The sequence below is a fragment of the Microdochium trichocladiopsis genome (assembly GCF_020744255.1).
Source record: "Microdochium trichocladiopsis strain MPI-CAGE-CH-0230 chromosome Unknown B0I36scaffold_1, whole genome shotgun sequence".
Lineage (NCBI taxonomy): Eukaryota > Fungi > Ascomycota > Sordariomycetes > Xylariales > Microdochiaceae > Microdochium > Microdochium trichocladiopsis.
The window spans coordinates 3459924-3477761 of record NW_025763544.1 but is presented as its reverse complement, the minus strand read 5'-3'; the positions used below and the strand labels follow the sequence as shown (position 1 = coordinate 3477761).

General features: G+C 54.9%; 3 protein-coding genes across 3 annotated transcripts; 2 read left to right on the top strand and 1 right to left on the bottom strand.

The window, feature by feature from the left end:
• The first annotated feature begins 1559 nt into the window (after positions 1-1559).
• B0I36DRAFT_260057 (uncharacterized protein) lies at positions 1560-14505 on the top strand. Its single transcript, XM_046151113.1, has 4 exons — positions 1560-1905; positions 1974-13488; positions 13558-13902; positions 13964-14505. The coding sequence occupies exons 1-4, from the start codon at positions 1858-1860 to the stop codon at positions 14056-14058; spliced, it is 12003 nt and encodes a 4000-aa protein (XP_046018730.1). The 5' UTR covers positions 1560-1857; the 3' UTR covers positions 14059-14505.
• Positions 14506-16010, bottom strand: B0I36DRAFT_311219 (putative HDEL sequence binding protein). Its single transcript, XM_046152345.1, has 4 exons — positions 15612-16010; positions 15489-15547; positions 15350-15416; positions 14506-15271 (listed from the first exon to the last, which is right to left on the bottom strand). Exons 1-4 carry the CDS (start codon positions 15637-15639, stop codon positions 14778-14780), a joined length of 648 nt encoding a protein of 215 aa, XP_046018729.1. The 5' UTR covers positions 15640-16010; the 3' UTR covers positions 14506-14777.
• A 196-nt stretch (positions 16011-16206) lies between these two features.
• Positions 16207-17735, top strand: B0I36DRAFT_311218 (WLM domain-containing protein). The gene has a single exon (XM_046152344.1). The coding sequence runs from the start codon at positions 16506-16508 to the stop codon at positions 17571-17573; it is 1068 nt and encodes a 355-aa protein (XP_046018728.1). The 5' UTR covers positions 16207-16505; the 3' UTR covers positions 17574-17735.
• Positions 17736-17838: the final 103 nt, after the last annotated feature.

Below are 17838 nucleotides of genomic sequence, written 5' to 3'. Positions count from 1 at the left end.
CTATCGAGTTTCGGGACGAGCAGGTTTAGGCAGCCCTCTGTACTTTGGAAACGAGGCCAGGCTGTGCTGGCTCGTCAGGAGTCAGCTCTGGGGATCTCTGCTTCTTAAATGACTGGCTTTGAAAACCAAAAATGACCAAGACGGTGAGTTTCTCTCTAATGGCTCGATTATGGCCATGCCATGTTTCACCATTTTTTTTTTTTGCTTTAGACACAGCTCTAGGAAATCAACACCTTGAAAGATGGTGATTGCAAATTAAGTGGAACCAACGGTGTGGCTTCGGTCTGGCGGTCATCCATTTCGAACTAAGTCCGTGGTTCTCTCCAGGATCTGGCGGGCTCCCTGGTTGTTACCATGGGGTTTGAGAAATCCTTTTCCCTGCATATTGAGCATCTGTCTCCTACAATATAGAGTCCAAGTATGCCGACAATTTTGTGAGCCTGAAATGTGTTTTCCGCCCGATGATAAAAGACAGGGCTCAAAGTCATCTGGGCATCAATCACCAGCTGCCTAAGTGATGCCTCGGTGGGTGCTTACCTTAAAAGTACGCATCAGAGCAGGCGCATGTGGTGCAACCCTTGGAATAATTGCAGGCATAGGCACGGACAACAAAGGGAAGGCAGCAAAGGCTGACTTCGAATTCCCCTGCTGGTGTGACAGAACCCGGAAGCAGCTCTTCCACCAATTTGCGCAGCATGCAGTATCTGCGAAGGGGTCATGATGAAAGCTGGAAACGTCATGTTTGTTGCACACAAACGCATTGGTGGCTAGCAAGCGTCGAATGGCCCAATTATATAGAGCCCTCACCAGCAGCAGATTAACAGCTGCGGCGGTGATTCGAAGACCGCGGAGCTCTTCACAGTGAGCATCTCGCCATACCCCGCCCATTACAAAATTTGCAATAAGCTCGGCGGGAACACCAGCACCGCGCTGTCTCAGCGCGCTTGTGTGAGACTCTCTCTCTCTCTATTACCTTGAGCCGACCGAGCCCGTTGGCGCGGGGTGGATGAATCTGATTACCTAAGGCGACAGGAGCCAGCCGAGCACTGCTCAAGTGACGTCTGTGTGGTGGCCTGAGTGGGGTACCTAGCAGCCTAGGACGGCGAGCTCTGGTCATTGCCCAGGTGCACCCTTGACGCAGGCGGCGGGTGGTGGGCTGCCAAAGCTCCGCCTCTGACAGCACTGTGCACGGCTGCCGATTCGCTAGCAACGACTGACCTCTTGATCTTCGCTGGTCCGCAGCACTTTGCAGACTGTGAAGCGGGCCGCGCGACAGGCACACGAGGCAGCAACGGCGCCAACGACCGCAGACGTCGAGCCGCTTTCTGCCCTGACCTTCCCACCACTCGTCCCTCACCGCGGCCACAACTCGATGCTGCTGTCCGACACCCGCCGCTGATTGCCTGCTCGACCACGCGCCACCAACCTCTACAGCCCGACCCTCTCGGTCACAGCGCTTGGCGCCTCTCTCCAAAGAGCTCTTACCAAGAGACCCCTCAGCGACCTGCACTCGCTCAGAGGCTCTCTGGTGTCAGCCCGTCGGATCGACTCCTCCCACGAAGATTCCCTCGCCTCATTACGCAACAGCCTCCGGCGAGGCTGGACTAGCTGGCCTCCTGGAGCTGACCTCCGATCCTCCGATCCTCTATCAACCATCACCCACCAAACGACCACCCGACTATCCACAACAAGACGCGAGACCGTATATATTGGCGTCGTCCAGGCAGTGTATTCTGCCTCGGAAACCCGCAGCAGCTCAAAGGTCATAATCGATCCAGTTCTTTTCGACTGTGACTTGGAGAGAGCGCGGGGCCTTTCCTCACGTCCTTCTGCGGCCTGGCCGCTCTGGTCTTCACAATGGGCAAGATCACCAAGACCATACAGCCGAAGCACAAGGAGACTTTGGTAAGCTCTGCCCGCATCTTTCCCGCTCCCAAGTATGACCCTGCCGCTGACCATGTCCTTGTCTGCAGTCTCCTTGGCTCCAGCAGTTTGTCGACAATGCGGCCACGAGCCCGCTAAGCACCTTGCCACAACTGCTCGAGACGTTCCCCTCCCGCTGGCCATTCCCTCGGGGAGATCTTTACCACTGGATACCCCTGCTCAACAGGTTCGACGACATACTGGATGAGTTCTGCACAACGTACAAGCTCAACGAAGGCCCGCAGACAAGAGATTTTGGCTGCGAGGTTTTGCTGAAGGCTGGCACCCAGCTCATAGGTTCCGAAACGGGCCGTGATGCAGAGACACTTGCCGCGCTTGGCTATCGCGAAGACGGCGATGTGCAGCTCGTTATCGCGGTGCTCAAGTTCACGCAAATGTTGCTGGACCATTGCGGAAATAGGAGCATCTATGCCAGCAGCTCTTCTCTCAACCATCTGCTGAACAGTACAGACTTGAACTTGATCTGTGCCGCCCTACACGTCGGCGTGGAGCTAGCACAGCGCTATCAGGCATCGGTCAAGCGAATGGGCATACCACCTCGTCAGGTTCACTCTGCCCTGTTATCCAACCACTACAACATCGATCTTGATAGAGTACAACAGCTCGCCCAGCCTTTCGTCAAGACGCCAATCGTCAAAGCAACTGGGCCAGTAGCGTTCTCCACACCAGCTTCAAGCAAGAACAAGGACAAGGACAGGCCACATGCTGGTGCAGGACGCAATTCTGCAGCCATGTATGCAAATGACCTTTGTGCAATCGCCAAGCCAGAGAGCACCGGCGACACCACGCAGGATGCTCGCTGGGCAGGTTGGGGCGACATCAAGGTGACATACTATCCCAAGCAAAGCACCGCACATGAGCCACAGCAGCCTGCGATAACGGAGGGTCGGCATTCGTCATCGGCTTTGCCGGCCACGCCAACCCCCTTGAGACGATCAAGCTCGGCCCTGGGCTCTCATGCCACTCCACGATCGGCTCGCCAGACTGCTTTGGATGATAGTCCCGCATCGAACAGTGGCTCGCCCCAAGGAGGACATGACACCACAGCAAGCCCCCCAAATCAGAAATCTTTGGAGATCCCGCAATCGTCTGTCGTCTCGACCCCAATCTTTCGCCTGCTCGAGCGCACCCCTGATGACATGCCAAAAGAGGCCAGCTACGAGTTTCTCAACCGTCTCCGCGTCGCAAAAGCTCTACTCGTATCACAGGAGACTCGGCAACTTGCGCTCAAAGCTCGCCTACTTGCTATACAGAACCTGGCTTACATCCACATGGAAAACAGCTTCGCCGAGAAGGTTCTACGACAAGATCAGGATGAGCCACGCAGATTTCAGTTAATCTATCAGCTCGCAGAACTCATCCATCCTCCTTCGGATGGAGCGACCGTCGTCCCGCTCGACCTGCAAGCCATCGCCCTGTCGCTTCTAGAGGCCATCTCAGGATATCCGTCCAAGATTCCGGACATTTTCTCTGCCCTGAACGCGACCGTCAACCACGGCATACTGCTTTATGTGATCCGAAAAGCGGTTGCGGAGATGAAAGAGGACGACACTGGCAGTCAGTGGACGATCGAGGACGAATGGCGTGAGAACCTCTTCTCACTCACGCTACACATCACAATGGCGATGGCGCACACAGCCAGAAGTACACCAGAGATCATATCGGCAGGATTGCTCGATGTTCTCGTCGAGATTCTGAATCTGCGGTCCAACGTCGCCGAGCGCACTCATGGGACTTTGGTAGGGTTCCTGGACAGCCTAGTATACAATGTACAAACGTCATTCCAGACTCTGGTGGCCGCGAACGGTCTCGAAGCCATCACAGAGCTGGTGACCCACGAGGTTCGACTTGCAGAGACTCTGGCTACAAATGGCAACCGTACCCCCGAAAGCCACCGGTCTCTCGTTGTGGACTATGAGATCCCTTTTTACCAGCAGCAGAACCTCAAATTCCTGCTGAAGTTCATTCATCACTCCATGTCGAATGCCTTCGCCCATGGAGGCAATACAGACCGCTTACTGCGCAACCTCGTGGATCAGTCCGCGCTCCTTGCCAGCATCAAATCAATAATTGAAAAGGCACCGAGGTTCGGGTCTCTGGTTTGGACGAATGCGGTCACCATTTTAAGCGACTTTCTCAACAACGACCCAACGAGTTTTGCGGCTGTTTCCGAGGCCGGTCTTGTCAAAAGCTTTCTCAAGGCTGTCACCGGCGCGGATATCCTCGAGTCGGAGTCTGCGGAAGGCGCATCGGACGATTCCGAGTCGACACAGACCGATCTCGCAGAAGACCCGCGACCGCATCCACCACCGAGGGAATCTCTCCGGGGCAGGTCGACGGACGCACTCGCTCACAGTATCCTTCCGTCGACTGATGTGATCACAACGATACCGACTGTGCTCAACGCCATCTCCCTCAACAATGTTGGCATGAAATTGGTTGTCCAGTCTCGCGTTCTTGACAGCTTCTTCGAAGTGTTCGAAAGTCCCAATCACGTTCGAGTGCTTGCTAGCGATGCCGATCTCGCGCAGAGTGTGGGTGGTCTGTTCGACGAGCTGGCACGGCACCATCCTGCACTCAGGCCTGCCATTGGAAATGCAGTCTTGGACATGATAGCACGCGTCACCCAACTTGCGATTGTCAAGGGCGAGGCAGGTTGGGGTGCGCGGCTTTTGGGTGCCGAAGACCAAGGCAAAGGCAAAGACACAGCCCTTGGTACGAGCGAAGACACGGATGTGGACATGGCAGATGCAACCGTGCCAGCCCTCATGCCAGATTCGGAGGCCCAGCAGCGCCCTAGTTCCCCTCGAGAGTCGATTTCGCCATATATCTTCGCCCTGGCCAACTTCCTGTTGTCATACATTGGCAACCCGAGCTTGAAGTCATTACTGATTTCAAAGGGCGGGATAGAATTGCTCCTAGATTTGAGCACGGCCCCGAGTCTAGTGCATGATTTCGGCAATACTCATGCTTCAAAACACCTACAAGTCTGTATCTCACAACTGATCGAGACCTCTCCCATCATCGGCCTTCCATCTCTGCTGAGACGCACTCAGTCAGCTCTGGATGCCCTCGAACCCGTTGTCCAGCATGCTTCTGGAGGGGAAACCTCTTTCTTTGCGCCAGTATTGGTCGATCAACCGGACGTGCAAGTTGTCGAGAGCGGAACACAACTGATCAAGGCACTTCTGAATGCTCAGTCCCTTATCAGAACGCTTTTCCAGTGTTACCCCTATTCCTCTCGTGCGCAGACCATTACTCTCCACTCCGTCAATGTCTTCGATTATTACGACCGTCTAATTGGATCCATCGGTCCGCTGCTGAGGACCGTTATCCTTGAAGAGATGGCGATCAACAACTGTGTGCCTGGACACTGGTCAGCTAAGAGGGATGCACAGCCGGCAGATCAGACGACTCCTGTCACACCAGGAATAACTGGGGGTGACTCGATGAGTGCATTCATTGACGAAAACGGCTTGCCTGATGTCCTGTCACAGGCCTCTGCATCGGGTGAGAAGAATCACGAAGCCTCGAAGAGCGAGCAATCTACGCCGCGCTATCGAAACTTCCGTACAATCAGGGGGCTACTCCATTCTCTCATGCCTACCGCATTTCCCCTACTGCAGACATTCGGCAAGGCCTTGCTTCCCCGACGTGAGCGTGACGCATATACTCGCGCCCACCATGTCCGGATGGCTGAGCGCCTAGCCCTGACGATTTTGTCGCAACTGCATTCGCTGGGCCCTGGCAAGCCGTCCAAGGATTACCAATACTGGATCATCATGCTCCACACAGTCCATGAGATGTTGATAGATCGCCGATTGGACACGAGACACATGGAACGGACTGGGCACCATATCATTGCTCCTGTGCTTGTGGCGTTCAAGAAACACGGGGGCATAGAAAAGCTGAATGAGTTGCTCGGCACCTTCAACAACGACCTCTGCCGGGACAGAAGTGATTCCGAGGACGCGTCATTATCGAGACTCGCTTCCATTGGCATGAAAAAGATACTGGACCTCTACACCTTGCTTGTCAATGGAAAAGTGGTCACGGATTCTGTACAGCAGGTCAACCTCATCCCACGAACTGGTGGCTCGGATCGTCGACCTGATTCTCAAGTCGCACCCAACCTAGTTGTCGAGCTGCGTGTAGCCATCCTTCCAGCCGTACGAAGATTGTGGGATTCTCCGCTCGTTGAGAAGACCTCCGCGTCGAATTTGACCACAAAGATCATCAACATCCTGCGCGCAATTTCAGATGCTGACTCCGAGAATCACGCGTATCGGAGCTCTGAGAAGAATCCTCCGCCCACTTACCTCCAGCCGAAACTTGAGCCATTCCCCTGGTCATCGGTAGCTGGGGAGATACGTGGGCTCATCGAGACAGGCCACCCAGAAGACCTCGTCCAGGAAGCAGTCTACAGGGCCAACGGCAATGCGCAACTCAGTTCCGAGTATTGCACCGCGCATGCCTCGGGATTGGCAGGTCCTCGGAATCCTATTCCTCCAATTGATGCGCCAACACACATCGAGCCGGATACCGAAGATGCGTCAGCTAGAAGCGAATCAGGTGGAGATGACGGCCAGATGCGAATCGATCAAGCAAATGACTTTCTCGATGAGCTTCGAGACGTTGGGATATTGCCAGGCATTGACCTTGAACAAGGGACCACTTCACTTCCTCCTTCACGTCCAGAGTCAAGCTCGATTGCTGTGGTTTCGGGACCTGGAGCACAAACTGCGCCGTCAGCTGTCGTCAGTGAGGCAGATCAGAAGGAACGTCCCGCGGCCAGCAGAGACGACCTGGACAAGGCGCGGGCTGAGATACGGGAAGACCTTATTGACAGATGCCTCGACGTGATCCGAGAGCATCCCGATTCAACGCATGAAATATCGGAACTGATTCGGGTCACGTCCCTGCGTGGCTCTGAGGATGTCTCTTCCCGTCAGGAAATCGGCGAGACCCTTGTTAACGCTCTAATGTCTTTCGCTGCTGAAGATGACTTCAAGCCCATTGGGCGGAGCATTGCAGCATATGCCCACCTGCTCTCTCTGCTGCTGCAGGACAAGGACTTCTTCAAGGCGACGGTTGGATCGCTGAAGGATAACGTGAGCGATCTTCTACGCTTCTTGGAATTGCGAGCTTCATCTTCGTCTGAAGAGCTACCGCCTTGGATCCCCTACATCTTGCTGGTACTCGAGATCCTTCTTAGTGACGACGAGCAGCCTGTTGAGATCAGTTGGAAGGCGCCTTCGAGCGAAAGTGACACAGTGGAGCCTCTCCTGTGGCCCACTAAAGACATGAACATCAAGAATGATGACCGCAAAGTCTTGCTGGAATCGATTCTGGCTATTCTCCCTCGAATTGGCAAAGAGGAAGCTCTAGCAGTGTCGGTCTTGCGGATTCTTGTCATCATGACGCGCGACCGTAGCTTTGCTCGCGTGGTGGGCAAACAAGCCAATCTTCAAAGGCTCTTCGTCATGGCGAAGCAGTTGTGTGGACTGGGCTCCGCGCGCCTCAATGACAAGCGAATCACAGCGCACATGCTTATAGTCCTTCGCCACATCGTCGAGGATGAGGAGGTACTCAAGCAATTCATGCGCTGTGAGATTCGGTCCTTCTTTGAGCAGACGAGGAGCCGTGGCTCCCCTGAGATGACCAACTTTGTTCGCACATTGTCCCATGTCGCGCTCAGGGAACCCAAGCTGTTTATACAAATTGCAAACGAGCTCATCAAACTCCCTCGTTGGAATCTGCATGAATCAGGCATGGGCCATCGACAACCAATTGCTCTGAAAGAGCCACGCTCAGATGCGGCCAAGGATGATGTCGCTCCAACTGTTCGCGCTACCGAGGACTTGTCCATCCAGGACGTCAAGCAGTCTACGGAGGATAAAGACAAGTCTATTGCAGACCATGCAAAACTGTCCACCACTGACAAACGACCAGTGCTGGAAAACCCCGATGGCGTGGTGCACTTCCTTCTCTGCGAGTTGCAAAACTATCGGGCAGTCGATGACGTGGATTCATCGTCTGGCCAGAAGGAGCCCACACAGGCTGAGGACAAAGCGGTGTCCACCACAGCCCGAACTGGCGATTCAAGTGAAGGGGGTGATCGGAACTCAGAAGCCAAAGACAAGAAGACGAAGCCAGCGTTCAAGCCTGATGAACACCCCATCTTCGTGTATCGATGCTTCCTCTTGTCCTGCTTGGCGGAGCTTCTCCAAAGCTACAACAGAACAAAGATGGAGTTTATCAACTTCAAGCGAAGCGCCCCGCTGCAGACAAACACGCCTATCAAGCCTCGATCAAACGCTCTGAACTACCTCCTCAATGATCTTCTCTGTTCGAGTAGCTGGGCAGACCCGCACGCTGACAGTCTAGTTCTGAAGAAGAAGCATGCGACTGCCACCTTGGCGCAGAATCTCTTGGTGGCGTTGGTCAGCAAAACAGGCGAAAAGCCCATCGACCGAAGCCGCGATAAGTATGACTACGATGAAGAGCCAGACCTCCTATTCGTACGCAAGTTCGTTCTAGACACGACTCTCAAGGCCTACAAAGACGCTTCGTTCTCTAGCGAGACCTTCGAGGCCCGATACGCCAAGATGCTGGCCCTTGCAGAGGTCATGTACGTCATGATGGGCGACAAGGAGAAGGAAACGCCGCTTCCATCGCGCGCAACGCTAGAGTCGCCTGACCGCTCTCAGGCTCAGATCCGTCGTCTCATGTACGAGAAAGGATATCTCTCGGCGCTGACCACGTCCATTGCGGACATTGATCTGGCTTTTCCCCCTGTCAAACGGACGATCAAGTATATTTTGCGAGTCCTCCGTATCTTGACTAGTACCGCCATTCAGCTCAGCCATTCCAACATCATCTCCATGCCTCCCAACCAAGACATACTCGACGATGAGATTGCGTCAGCGACATCTCTATCCGACATTGAGGACGACCGTGAAGAGACACCTGATCTCTATCGCAACTCTGCTCTTGGTCTCAACGAGCCTGGCCGAGCTCGGGAGGGCGACTATTCCGAAGATGATGAAGAAGAGGATGACGAAATGTACGACGACGAATATGACGACGAAATGGAGTACGACGAAGAGGATGACGAGATCAGAGATCCCGAGGAAGACGTCAGCGAGGACGATGAAGATGAGGAGGAAATGGCGGGGATGGGTCCTATTGAGGGACTCCCTGGAGACCTTGGTGTCGTCGAAGTAACCATGGACGATGACGACGATGACGAGGACGACGACATGGATGAAGACGACGACGAAGATAGTGATGACGATGACGAAGAAGACTCTGACGACATGGACGATGTCGAGGATCGTATCGAAATCGTCGACGAGGAAGGTAACCCGCTTGAGGACGATGGAGGTTCTGGCTGGGAGAGTTCCAGCGAGGAGGACGAAGATGATGTTGACGGGGAGGATTTTGGCGAACACGATGAGGAGCTCGACGAGCCTCATACCCACGAGCTGGATGGCGACGGAGCTCCCAGGATCGGCGACATCATGCGCGCTATTGACGAGGATTTCCAGATAGACGACCTGAACGACCGTTTTGTCGCGGAAGAGGACGATGAAGACGACGTCGATGAAGATCTGGAAGACGAGTATGCGTACGAGGACGACTACCCGAACGATCCTCCGCCTCCTAACATGGGCGCTCCGAGCCTAGGATGGGACACCACCTTTGTTGTCGACAACGGCGGCATGTTCGGTGGCCACCCTCACCATCGTCACCGCCATAACGTTCGCAACCCAGGACTGCCCCCTATTCCGTTCATGATGGGCACAAGGGGTGACCCGCTTGCTGCCCTGGATGGGCGAGGCTTTGGGCGCGTTCATCGGCATGATGCTCGTACACCAAGCAATGAGGACGGCACCAATCCACTTTTGCGTCGAACAGATGCCGCCCAGGAAGGTTCCAATCGTGGCTTCAATCCCAACCTGTTGCGCCTGGGTCTGCCTGGCAACTTGTTTGGGGCCGCCAACCTGGACAACCCCATGGCCTTCATCAATGAGCTCGTATCATCGCTGCCACTCTCGTTCAACAGGAACGGGCACGCTCTGCATTTCCAAATCACGCAAGGACCGCGCGGCGAGGTTCGTGAGGTTCACCTACCTATTGACCACCACGGCCGTGAAGCCCGCCCAGACAGGAGAGAGCATTTCCAAGAACCCAGCCAAGCCAGCTCCTTCACCATCGAGAACACAATCCTCAGATGGATCGATGAAGTGAAGATGATCTTCGGCCAGCAGCATGCAGACAAGTCAGCTCGCCTAGTTCCCATCATTCTGTCGCATCTGGTACCACCAGCCATGAAGCATGAGCGAGAGCAAGCAGAAATCCGCCGCAAGCAGGAAGAGGAGCGGAAGCGGATTGAGGAAGAGGAGCGAAAGGCCCGCGAAGCAAAAGAGGCGGAAGAAAGGGCGATTCGCGAGAAGCAAGAGGCTGAGGAGCGTGAGCGTGCTGCGGCAGAAGCGGCAGAGCTCGCCGCGCAAGTCCAGTCGGAATCTGGTTCTACGGAACAGCCATCCGCCGCGTCAGACGTAGAGGCGATGGAAGGCATAGAGACCACGCATGATGACCCTGATGCCATCCAAGGCAGTGCCCAGCCAAGCCAACCACGTGTCTACACAACGATTAGGGGAGAACAGGTCGATATCACAGATCTTGGTATCGATGCTGATTATCTTGAGGCTCTACCTGAAGAATTCCGAGAAGAAGTCATTGCTCAGACCATCAGCACCCGCCGCGCGCAAGCGCGAGAGGGCCCTGGTCCTGGAGAACAGACGGAAGTATTCCAGGAGTTCCTCGATGCACTCCCACGCGAGCTACGCATGGAGATTGTTCAACAGGAGCGTGCCGAGCAACGTCGGCGTGAGCACCAGGAAGCCCGAAGACAAGCCTCCACTGCCAATCCTGGACAATTGTCCGAGGCGCAGGACATGGATCCGGCCAGCATTCTCATGACTCTCCCCCCTGATTTGCGAGAACAAGTTCTCATCGAACAAGGAGCTGACCTCATGGATACGCTGCCACCCGAGATGGCTGCGCAGGCGCGCCGGCTAGCTCGTCCCGAACCCGGTGCCCGCGAGACAGCCGCATCTTCCAGCCGTCCACGCGAGACGACCTCTTCTGGGCAAACCGAGAGCGACAAGAATCAGCGCAAGGCGGTTGTTCAGATGCTTGACAAACCCGGCGTGGCCACCTTGTTGCGCCTCATGTTCATCAATGTCAAGGGCGGGTCTTTGGAGAGCTCACTCAAGCATGTCTTCAAGGACGTGTGTGAGAATAGGTTCAACCGATCCGAGGTCATCAATACACTGTTGCAGATTCTGCAAGACGGGACCACCGACATCGACGCTGTAGAACGAAGCTTTGTGCATCTTTCAATAAAGGCCAAGCAACCGAAAGAAAAGGACCCAAAGACACCACAAAGCATAAAGCGTTCTGGCACAGGTCTCACGCCTTCTCAAGCTGTCCACCCGAGCTCGGAGACATCGCCGCTGCTTATTGTCCAGCAATGCCTGGATCTTCTTGGCTACCTTGCCGAATATAATATCCACGTCCCCTCCCTCTTCCTGACCGAGCATGAAACGGCCACATTACCCTTGAAGCGCACACTGAGTCGCAAGGGAAAGAACAAGGATGCCAAGGCTCATAAGTACGCTATCAACTCTCTCCTCGCACTCCTCGACCGAGATCTGGTGATGGAGAGCTCTGCTATCATGGACAGCTTGTCGTCGCTGCTGAGCCGAGTCACTTTCCCACTACTAGCTCTCGAGCGCAAGAAGAAGGAGGCCATCGCGGCTATTCAGAAGTTGGAGGCTACGCCTGCTCCTGCAGCACAGTCAACTGCCATGACAGGTGCTGTTCAGGAAGGAGGAAATGCCGAAGAACGCATAGGCGACTCCGAGCCTGCCAACGAACAGCCTCACGTCAGTACCTCTGGCTCTACTGACCAAGCTGCGGCGGCCGACAGCACGTCCACTGCTGATGACAATCCCACCCAGCTTGCCGAGAAGAAGCTGGCACTGCAGAAGAAGCTGAAGCACTTGCACCCCCCTGTCATTCCTGTCCAGAACCTGACCCTCATTATCAACATCTTCATTGCCAGGGAATGCAGTTCAAGGACGTTCAAGGAGACTCTGTCGACTATCAAGAACTTGTCTGCCGTTCCAGGTGCCATGCTGGTTTTTGGCGAAGAACTCGCCAAACAAGCACAGGTGCTAAGCGAAAAGATTGTGAAGCATCTCGACGATCTGTTGCCGCACATTGAGAATGCCACTTCTGGCACTGAAATTCAAGGCGTAGCCTTGGCCAAGTTTTCGCCTGGGGCTTCCGACCAGAACAAGCTGCTCCGTGTTCTCACGGCGCTTGATCATCTGTTTGCCCAAAAGAAGAGCGACGTCGACGCCAACGACGCCTCTGCCTCTGCCGAACAGGCACGGAAACAGGACCTCCTCTCCGAACTCTACCGTAATCCCACCTTCAACGCACTCTGGGAAAAGCTCAGCGCTTGTCTCAGCGCCATCCGGGAGAGAGAGAACCTTATCAACGTCGCAACGATCCTGTTGCCACTAATCGAGTCCTTGATGGTCGTCTGCAAGGACAATGCGCAGACTGAGTTGCAAAGTGGTCAAGACAAGGAAATGCTCCTTACTAGCCCTCCGCCGGAGTCGCACATTGCGAGCCTGTTCTTCACGTTCACCGAGGAGCATCGCCGAATTCTCAACGAGCTTGTGCGGAACAATCCTTCGCTGATGAAGGGCACTTTCTCCAACCTGGTCAAGAACCCGAAGGTCCTGGAGTTCGACAACAAGCGTAGCTGGTTCACTCGCAGTGTCCACAACAAGGGTCAAGTGCCTGCTGGGCGAATCTTCCCCACTCTCCAGCTCCAGGTTCGTCGTGACCAGGTCTTCCAGGATTCCTTCAAGTCTCTCTACTTCAAGAGTGGCGATGAAATGAAGTTTGGCAAGCTCAACATCCGTTTCCACGGCGAAGAGGGTGTGGACGCGGGCGGTGTTACTCGAGAGTGGTTCCAAGTCCTCTCGCGACAGATGTTCGACCCCAACTACGCGCTCTTCGTTCCGGTCTCCAGCGATCGCACAACCTTCCACCCCAACAAGCTCAGCGGTATCAACGATGAGCACTTGATGTACTTCAAGTTCATTGGGCGCGTGATAGGCAAGGCTCTGTACGAGGGAAGAGTCCTTGATTGCTACTTTAGCCGTGCTGTCTACAAGCGCATTTTGGGCAAGCCGGTGTCTGTCAAGGATATGGAGTCATTCGATCCCGACTACTACAAGTCACTTGTTTGGATGCTTGAGAACGACATCACTGATATCATCACTGAGACCTTCTCGGTCGAGACTGACGAGTTTGGCGTCACTCGTGTCGAAGACCTCCGCGAAAATGGTCGCAATATTCCCGTCACGGAAGAGAACAAGCAGGAGTATGTGCGTCTGGTGGTTGAGCACAAGCTACTCTCTTCTGTGCGTGAGCAAATGGAGCAATTCCTCAAAGGTATATTACACTCTGCCCAAGGACAGTTTTAAAAAGGTGACACAAAGCATAACTGACACAACTTGACAGGCTTCCATGAAATCATTCCAGCGGACTTGATCTCAATCTTCAACGAGCAGGAACTGGAGCTCCTTATCTCCGGGTTGCCTGACATTGATGTCGACGACTGGAAGGGTAACACCGAGTACCACAACTACACGCCATCGTCACAGCAGATCCAGTGGTTCTGGCGTGCACTGCGCTCTTTCGACAAGGAGGAGCTCGCCAAGCTGTTGCAATTTGTGACGGGCACCAGTAAAGTGCCGCTGAACGGCTTCAAGGAGCTTGAAGGCATGAATGGCATCAACCGTTTCAACATCCACCGTGACTATGGCAACAAGGATCGCTTGCCCAGCTCGCACACGTGCTTCAACCGTAAGTCCACCATTCCAGTTACCTGACGCAATAGCAAAGCTGACTTTCTGACCCACAATAGAACTGGATTTGCCCGAGTATGACAGCTACGACATGCTCCGCAGTCAACTACTCAAAGCCATTACTGCTGGTAGCGAATACTTCGGCTTCGCCTAGTCGAGGTCACCTTGGAACGGAGATAGGTCCCGTTTCCCCCACAATCGAGAGAGAAAGTGGCAGTCGGCCGGATCCATCCCACAACTACCTGGGCCGCTGGACTTATTCTGAAGGCAAGTTTATTCGAAGGAGTGCAGGCCATCGATAGACATAAGACTCAGTCTAACGGGATCAATCAATGAGATTTTCTGGGGTGTGAGGGCATGGCACATGATAGGACGGGGACAGCCCCGAAATGTTTCCAATAGTTTCGCGCATCATATCTATCTTGTTTCTCACATGGTTACTCAACACGCCGGTTTTGATTTGTTTCATCGCACGGTGTTCTTCAAGGACGCTATTTCAGCATGTGGCGTGTATGCTTTCGAGGATTGCTGGCCAACGGTGCATCATGCGCGGGATAGATGCTGGTTTCATAGAAAAAGAGAACAGGCATGATGGGGTGTTTTTTGACATGGTTTTTATTATTTTTCCGGCCAGTGTTGTCCTTTTGCGCCGACAACGTGTGCTTTTCTGCGAGTCATGATAAATGACATCTATTAAACAAACCCGACAAATCCTGCTTGGTTCCCCGCCTATGCCCAAGAACGAACTCCAATAATGGTATAGTGATCCCTCTCAAAGCATGTGCCCCTCCAATGACGCCCTGTGCGGTCTAGAGAGGAATTTTTTGTTGTTGTTTTTGCAACCCTGTGCGGCTCCTCGAGACGGAGGCATTTTCAGACCGGGAGCTTGAACTTCTTGCCCTTCATGACCTTTGTGTAGTATATCCAGAAGAAGTCACTGTAGAGAATGGTCTGGACGATGCCGGCGACCATGGCGATCCAATCGATCTTGTGGTTGGGCTCGGAGAAGTAGCGCCAGATCCAGTTGGGGATGTAGAGGCCGCGGTAGATGCCCAGGGCGAAGAGGTAGTGCGTGGTGATGGTCTCGGCCTCGCCGGTGCGCTGGAGCATGAAGAGCTGCGGCAGAATGGCGACGGACTCGAGCCAGATGGAGAAGGCCCAGAGGATCTCGGACATGGTGTACTTGTAAGGGATGAGGATGGCCAGGATCGCGGCGCCGCCGACCAGGTACTGCACGCGGAAGGTGTCGAGCCCGGGGTCGTGCGTGGGCTTGTACTTGGACGTCATGAGGTAGATGATGTAGCTCTGCGAGGCGATGAAGAGGACCTTGAATATAAAGTTGTATACGCTGTCGGTATTGAACAGATCTGTTTTGGGTGCTGTTAGAGAGAGGAAGAGCTGCAGCCATGTCTGGCTGGGCCGTTAGACGATCGGGGCGGTCATACCAAGGTATCTCGTCACGTAGACTACGAGGTAGAGGGCTTGTGATTTGAATGAGATGCCGGCACAGCCCTAGATCATACTGTCAGCTGGAGTCCTCGTCGCTGTCACATAGGGACTTGTGTGAACAGTGTCGTATCATACATTGAGCTCGGTCATCTTGTGGAGGAGGATGAAGATGGACGCGAGATGGGAAAAGTCCGCTACACAGCCAGCGTTAGCTCTTGTTCCTTGCTGCGTATGATGGCCCCCTGTTCATGGTCGTACCAAGGACTCTGAATACGTTGAGCGGCATGTCGGCGAAGAGTGCAGGCCAACTGCAACGCAGTTTACCCGGGGTCGAGCTGGTGCGAGGTTGTGTGTGTGGTCTGAGGAAGGAGCTTTAGCTCCAGCAAGCTCGAGCTTGTACTAGAAAGGTCGTTGTCCTGGTGGCTCCGGTCTGACGCGGGTGCCTCGCGAGGGCTAGTCGGCGAGGAATCGAGGTTGTCGAGATTCGGAGGGATCGGGCGCTGCGCAGACTTTGTTTGGCTTGTCGTTCGTTCGAGCCGGGGAGGATGGGGCGACGTGATTAATGAGAGGGAGAAACGTGTCGAGGGCGAACGGAAAGGACACGAAACGCGCCGATTGACCAACCAGTGCTGCATTCCCTCCTTGGGCTTGACAGCTCCACCATTGCTCGACTGCCTCAAAGTGGCAGTCGTGGAGCCCTGACGTCCGCGGGTGCAAGTGGAGCTCCCAGAGACGGATTATGTCAGCAGGGAAGGACCCCTGTCCAGACCAGAGGCGGGCCTGCCGGGGCCCTGCAGGTCATCAGGGCGGCATCCGACGTATTACAAAGCTGCCTTCGCCTCATCATCGTGAAGCTTCGACGGCAGCGCCGGCCGGCGCCGCTGTGGTTCTCAGCCCTACCCTCGATTATATACAGGTCGCCATGCTCTTCTCAAGGATGGGTCTTGAGCAGTGATCATCACCAGTAACCCATCACACACACACACACACACAAGACCACCAACACACAAGCCACAGCTTCTGCTCTCTCATCCTGGACACTCGAGAGCGATTCGGAGGCTAACCTGCACCCACCACTTGTTCTTCCTTGCCACCACTTGGCCGCTGGACATCCGCGAGGCGGCAACCCTTGAGTATCAAAGCGTCAACTCCATGGCAGACCCGGGGGTGCACGAGCACGAGGCGTCTCACAGCGATGCCGTCGTCGTCGTCTCCTTCACATACCGCGGCAAGCAGCATTCTCTACACTTTGATGAGTCGGCCACGATAGCGCACCTGTGCGCGGCCATCGAGGATGACCTCCGCGTCCCCGTTGAAAACCAGAAGCTGCTCGTCCCAAAGGTCGGCACGCTAAAGGCACCATTCTCCGACGACATGTCTCTCAAACAGCTTGAGAACAAAAAGATCACACTCATGGGCACCCCAAATGATGAGATCGCCTCCCTGAACCGTGCATCTGCGGCTGCGGCTGCCCGCCAAGCTCATCTGGCCGCGGTCCGTCGCCACCCACCAAAGCTCATCTCCCGTCGCGATCCAGCCAGAGCGCAAGAAGACAGCACGTATACCTTCATGCAGCTCCGGCCGCTTCCAAACTTGCCACACCCCAGCCGCTCGCTGGCTTTTCTGGAGCGGCTCAAGGCCGACCCGGGCATCAAGGCCGCCATGCGCAAGCACAAGTTCTCTGTTGGCCTCCTTACCGAGATGGACCCCTTGTCCAACACAGAGTCGAACCATGAGGGCACCACGCGGATTCTGGGGCTCAACCGCAACAAGGGCGAGGTTATTGAGCTGCGGCTGCGGACAGACGCCTATGACGGGTACCGAGACTACAAGACGATCCGCAACACCTTGTGCCACGAGCTGGCGCACAATGTGCACAGCCCTCACGACCGCAACTTCTGGGACCTGTGCCACCAGATTGAGCGCGAGGTGGCCAAAGCCGACTGGAAGAGCGGAGGGCGCAACGTGGCCGGGTCCGACTTTTACGAGCCTGCAGACGTTGAAAGCGACGAGATAGCATACGACCATGGGGGCTGGACGGGCGGCGAGTTCGTCCTGGGCGGAGGCACGGCGACCGGGGCAGCTGGGCCAAGCTCCAGCGGCATTGCCTTGAGTAGGCGCGAGATCATTGCCAAAGCTGCGGAAGAGCGTATGAAGAAGATGACGGAGACGAGGAGATCACCAGATCGTTCGCCTGATGGCAGCGAGGCTTCAAAGTAGTCGTTGGGCGGGCTGTCTGTGAGGTTTTGTGTTTTTCCAAGCATCAGGAGCGTGTGGCATTCTTCAGCGATTAGACTGGGCGCACGGCGTTCTGGTTACATTATAATAGTTAGTGAACATTCCATTTACACGGCGCAGCATGCGATCCGTTTTAAACGTCAACGCTGCATTTAGCACCTGCAGAGATTGCTGCAATTAGCAGAAACCCATGCGTTGAATTGCAACCCAGTACAAATGTCCAGTCATTCCCAAGCCAGTGCAGCCA

Bases quoted from the DNA above. Each gene is read 5' to 3' on its own strand.
- B0I36DRAFT_260057 (XM_046151113.1), top strand. From the start codon at position 1,858: ATGGGCAAGATCACCAAGACCATACAGCCGAAGCACAAGGAGACTTTG. The intron at 13,489-13,557 runs GTATATTACACT...ACAACTTGACAG, and splicing joins AATGGAGCAATTCCTCAAAG to GCTTCCATGAAATCATTCCA. The intron at 13,903-13,963 runs GTAAGTCCACCA...GACCCACAATAG, and splicing joins CTCGCACACGTGCTTCAACC to AACTGGATTTGCCCGAGTAT.
- B0I36DRAFT_311219 (XM_046152345.1), bottom strand. From the start codon at position 15,639: ATGCCGCTCAACGTATTCAGAGTCCTTG. The intron at 15,548-15,611 runs GTACGACCATGA...CTGGCTGTGTAG, and splicing joins CAACGTATTCAGAGTCCTTG to CGGACTTTTCCCATCTCGCG. The intron at 15,417-15,488 runs GTATGATACGAC...AGTATGATCTAG, and splicing joins ACAAGATGACCGAGCTCAAT to GGCTGTGCCGGCATCTCATT.
- B0I36DRAFT_311218 (XM_046152344.1), top strand. From the start codon at position 16,506: ATGGCAGACCCGGGGGTGCACGAGCACGAGGCGTCTCACAGCGATGCC.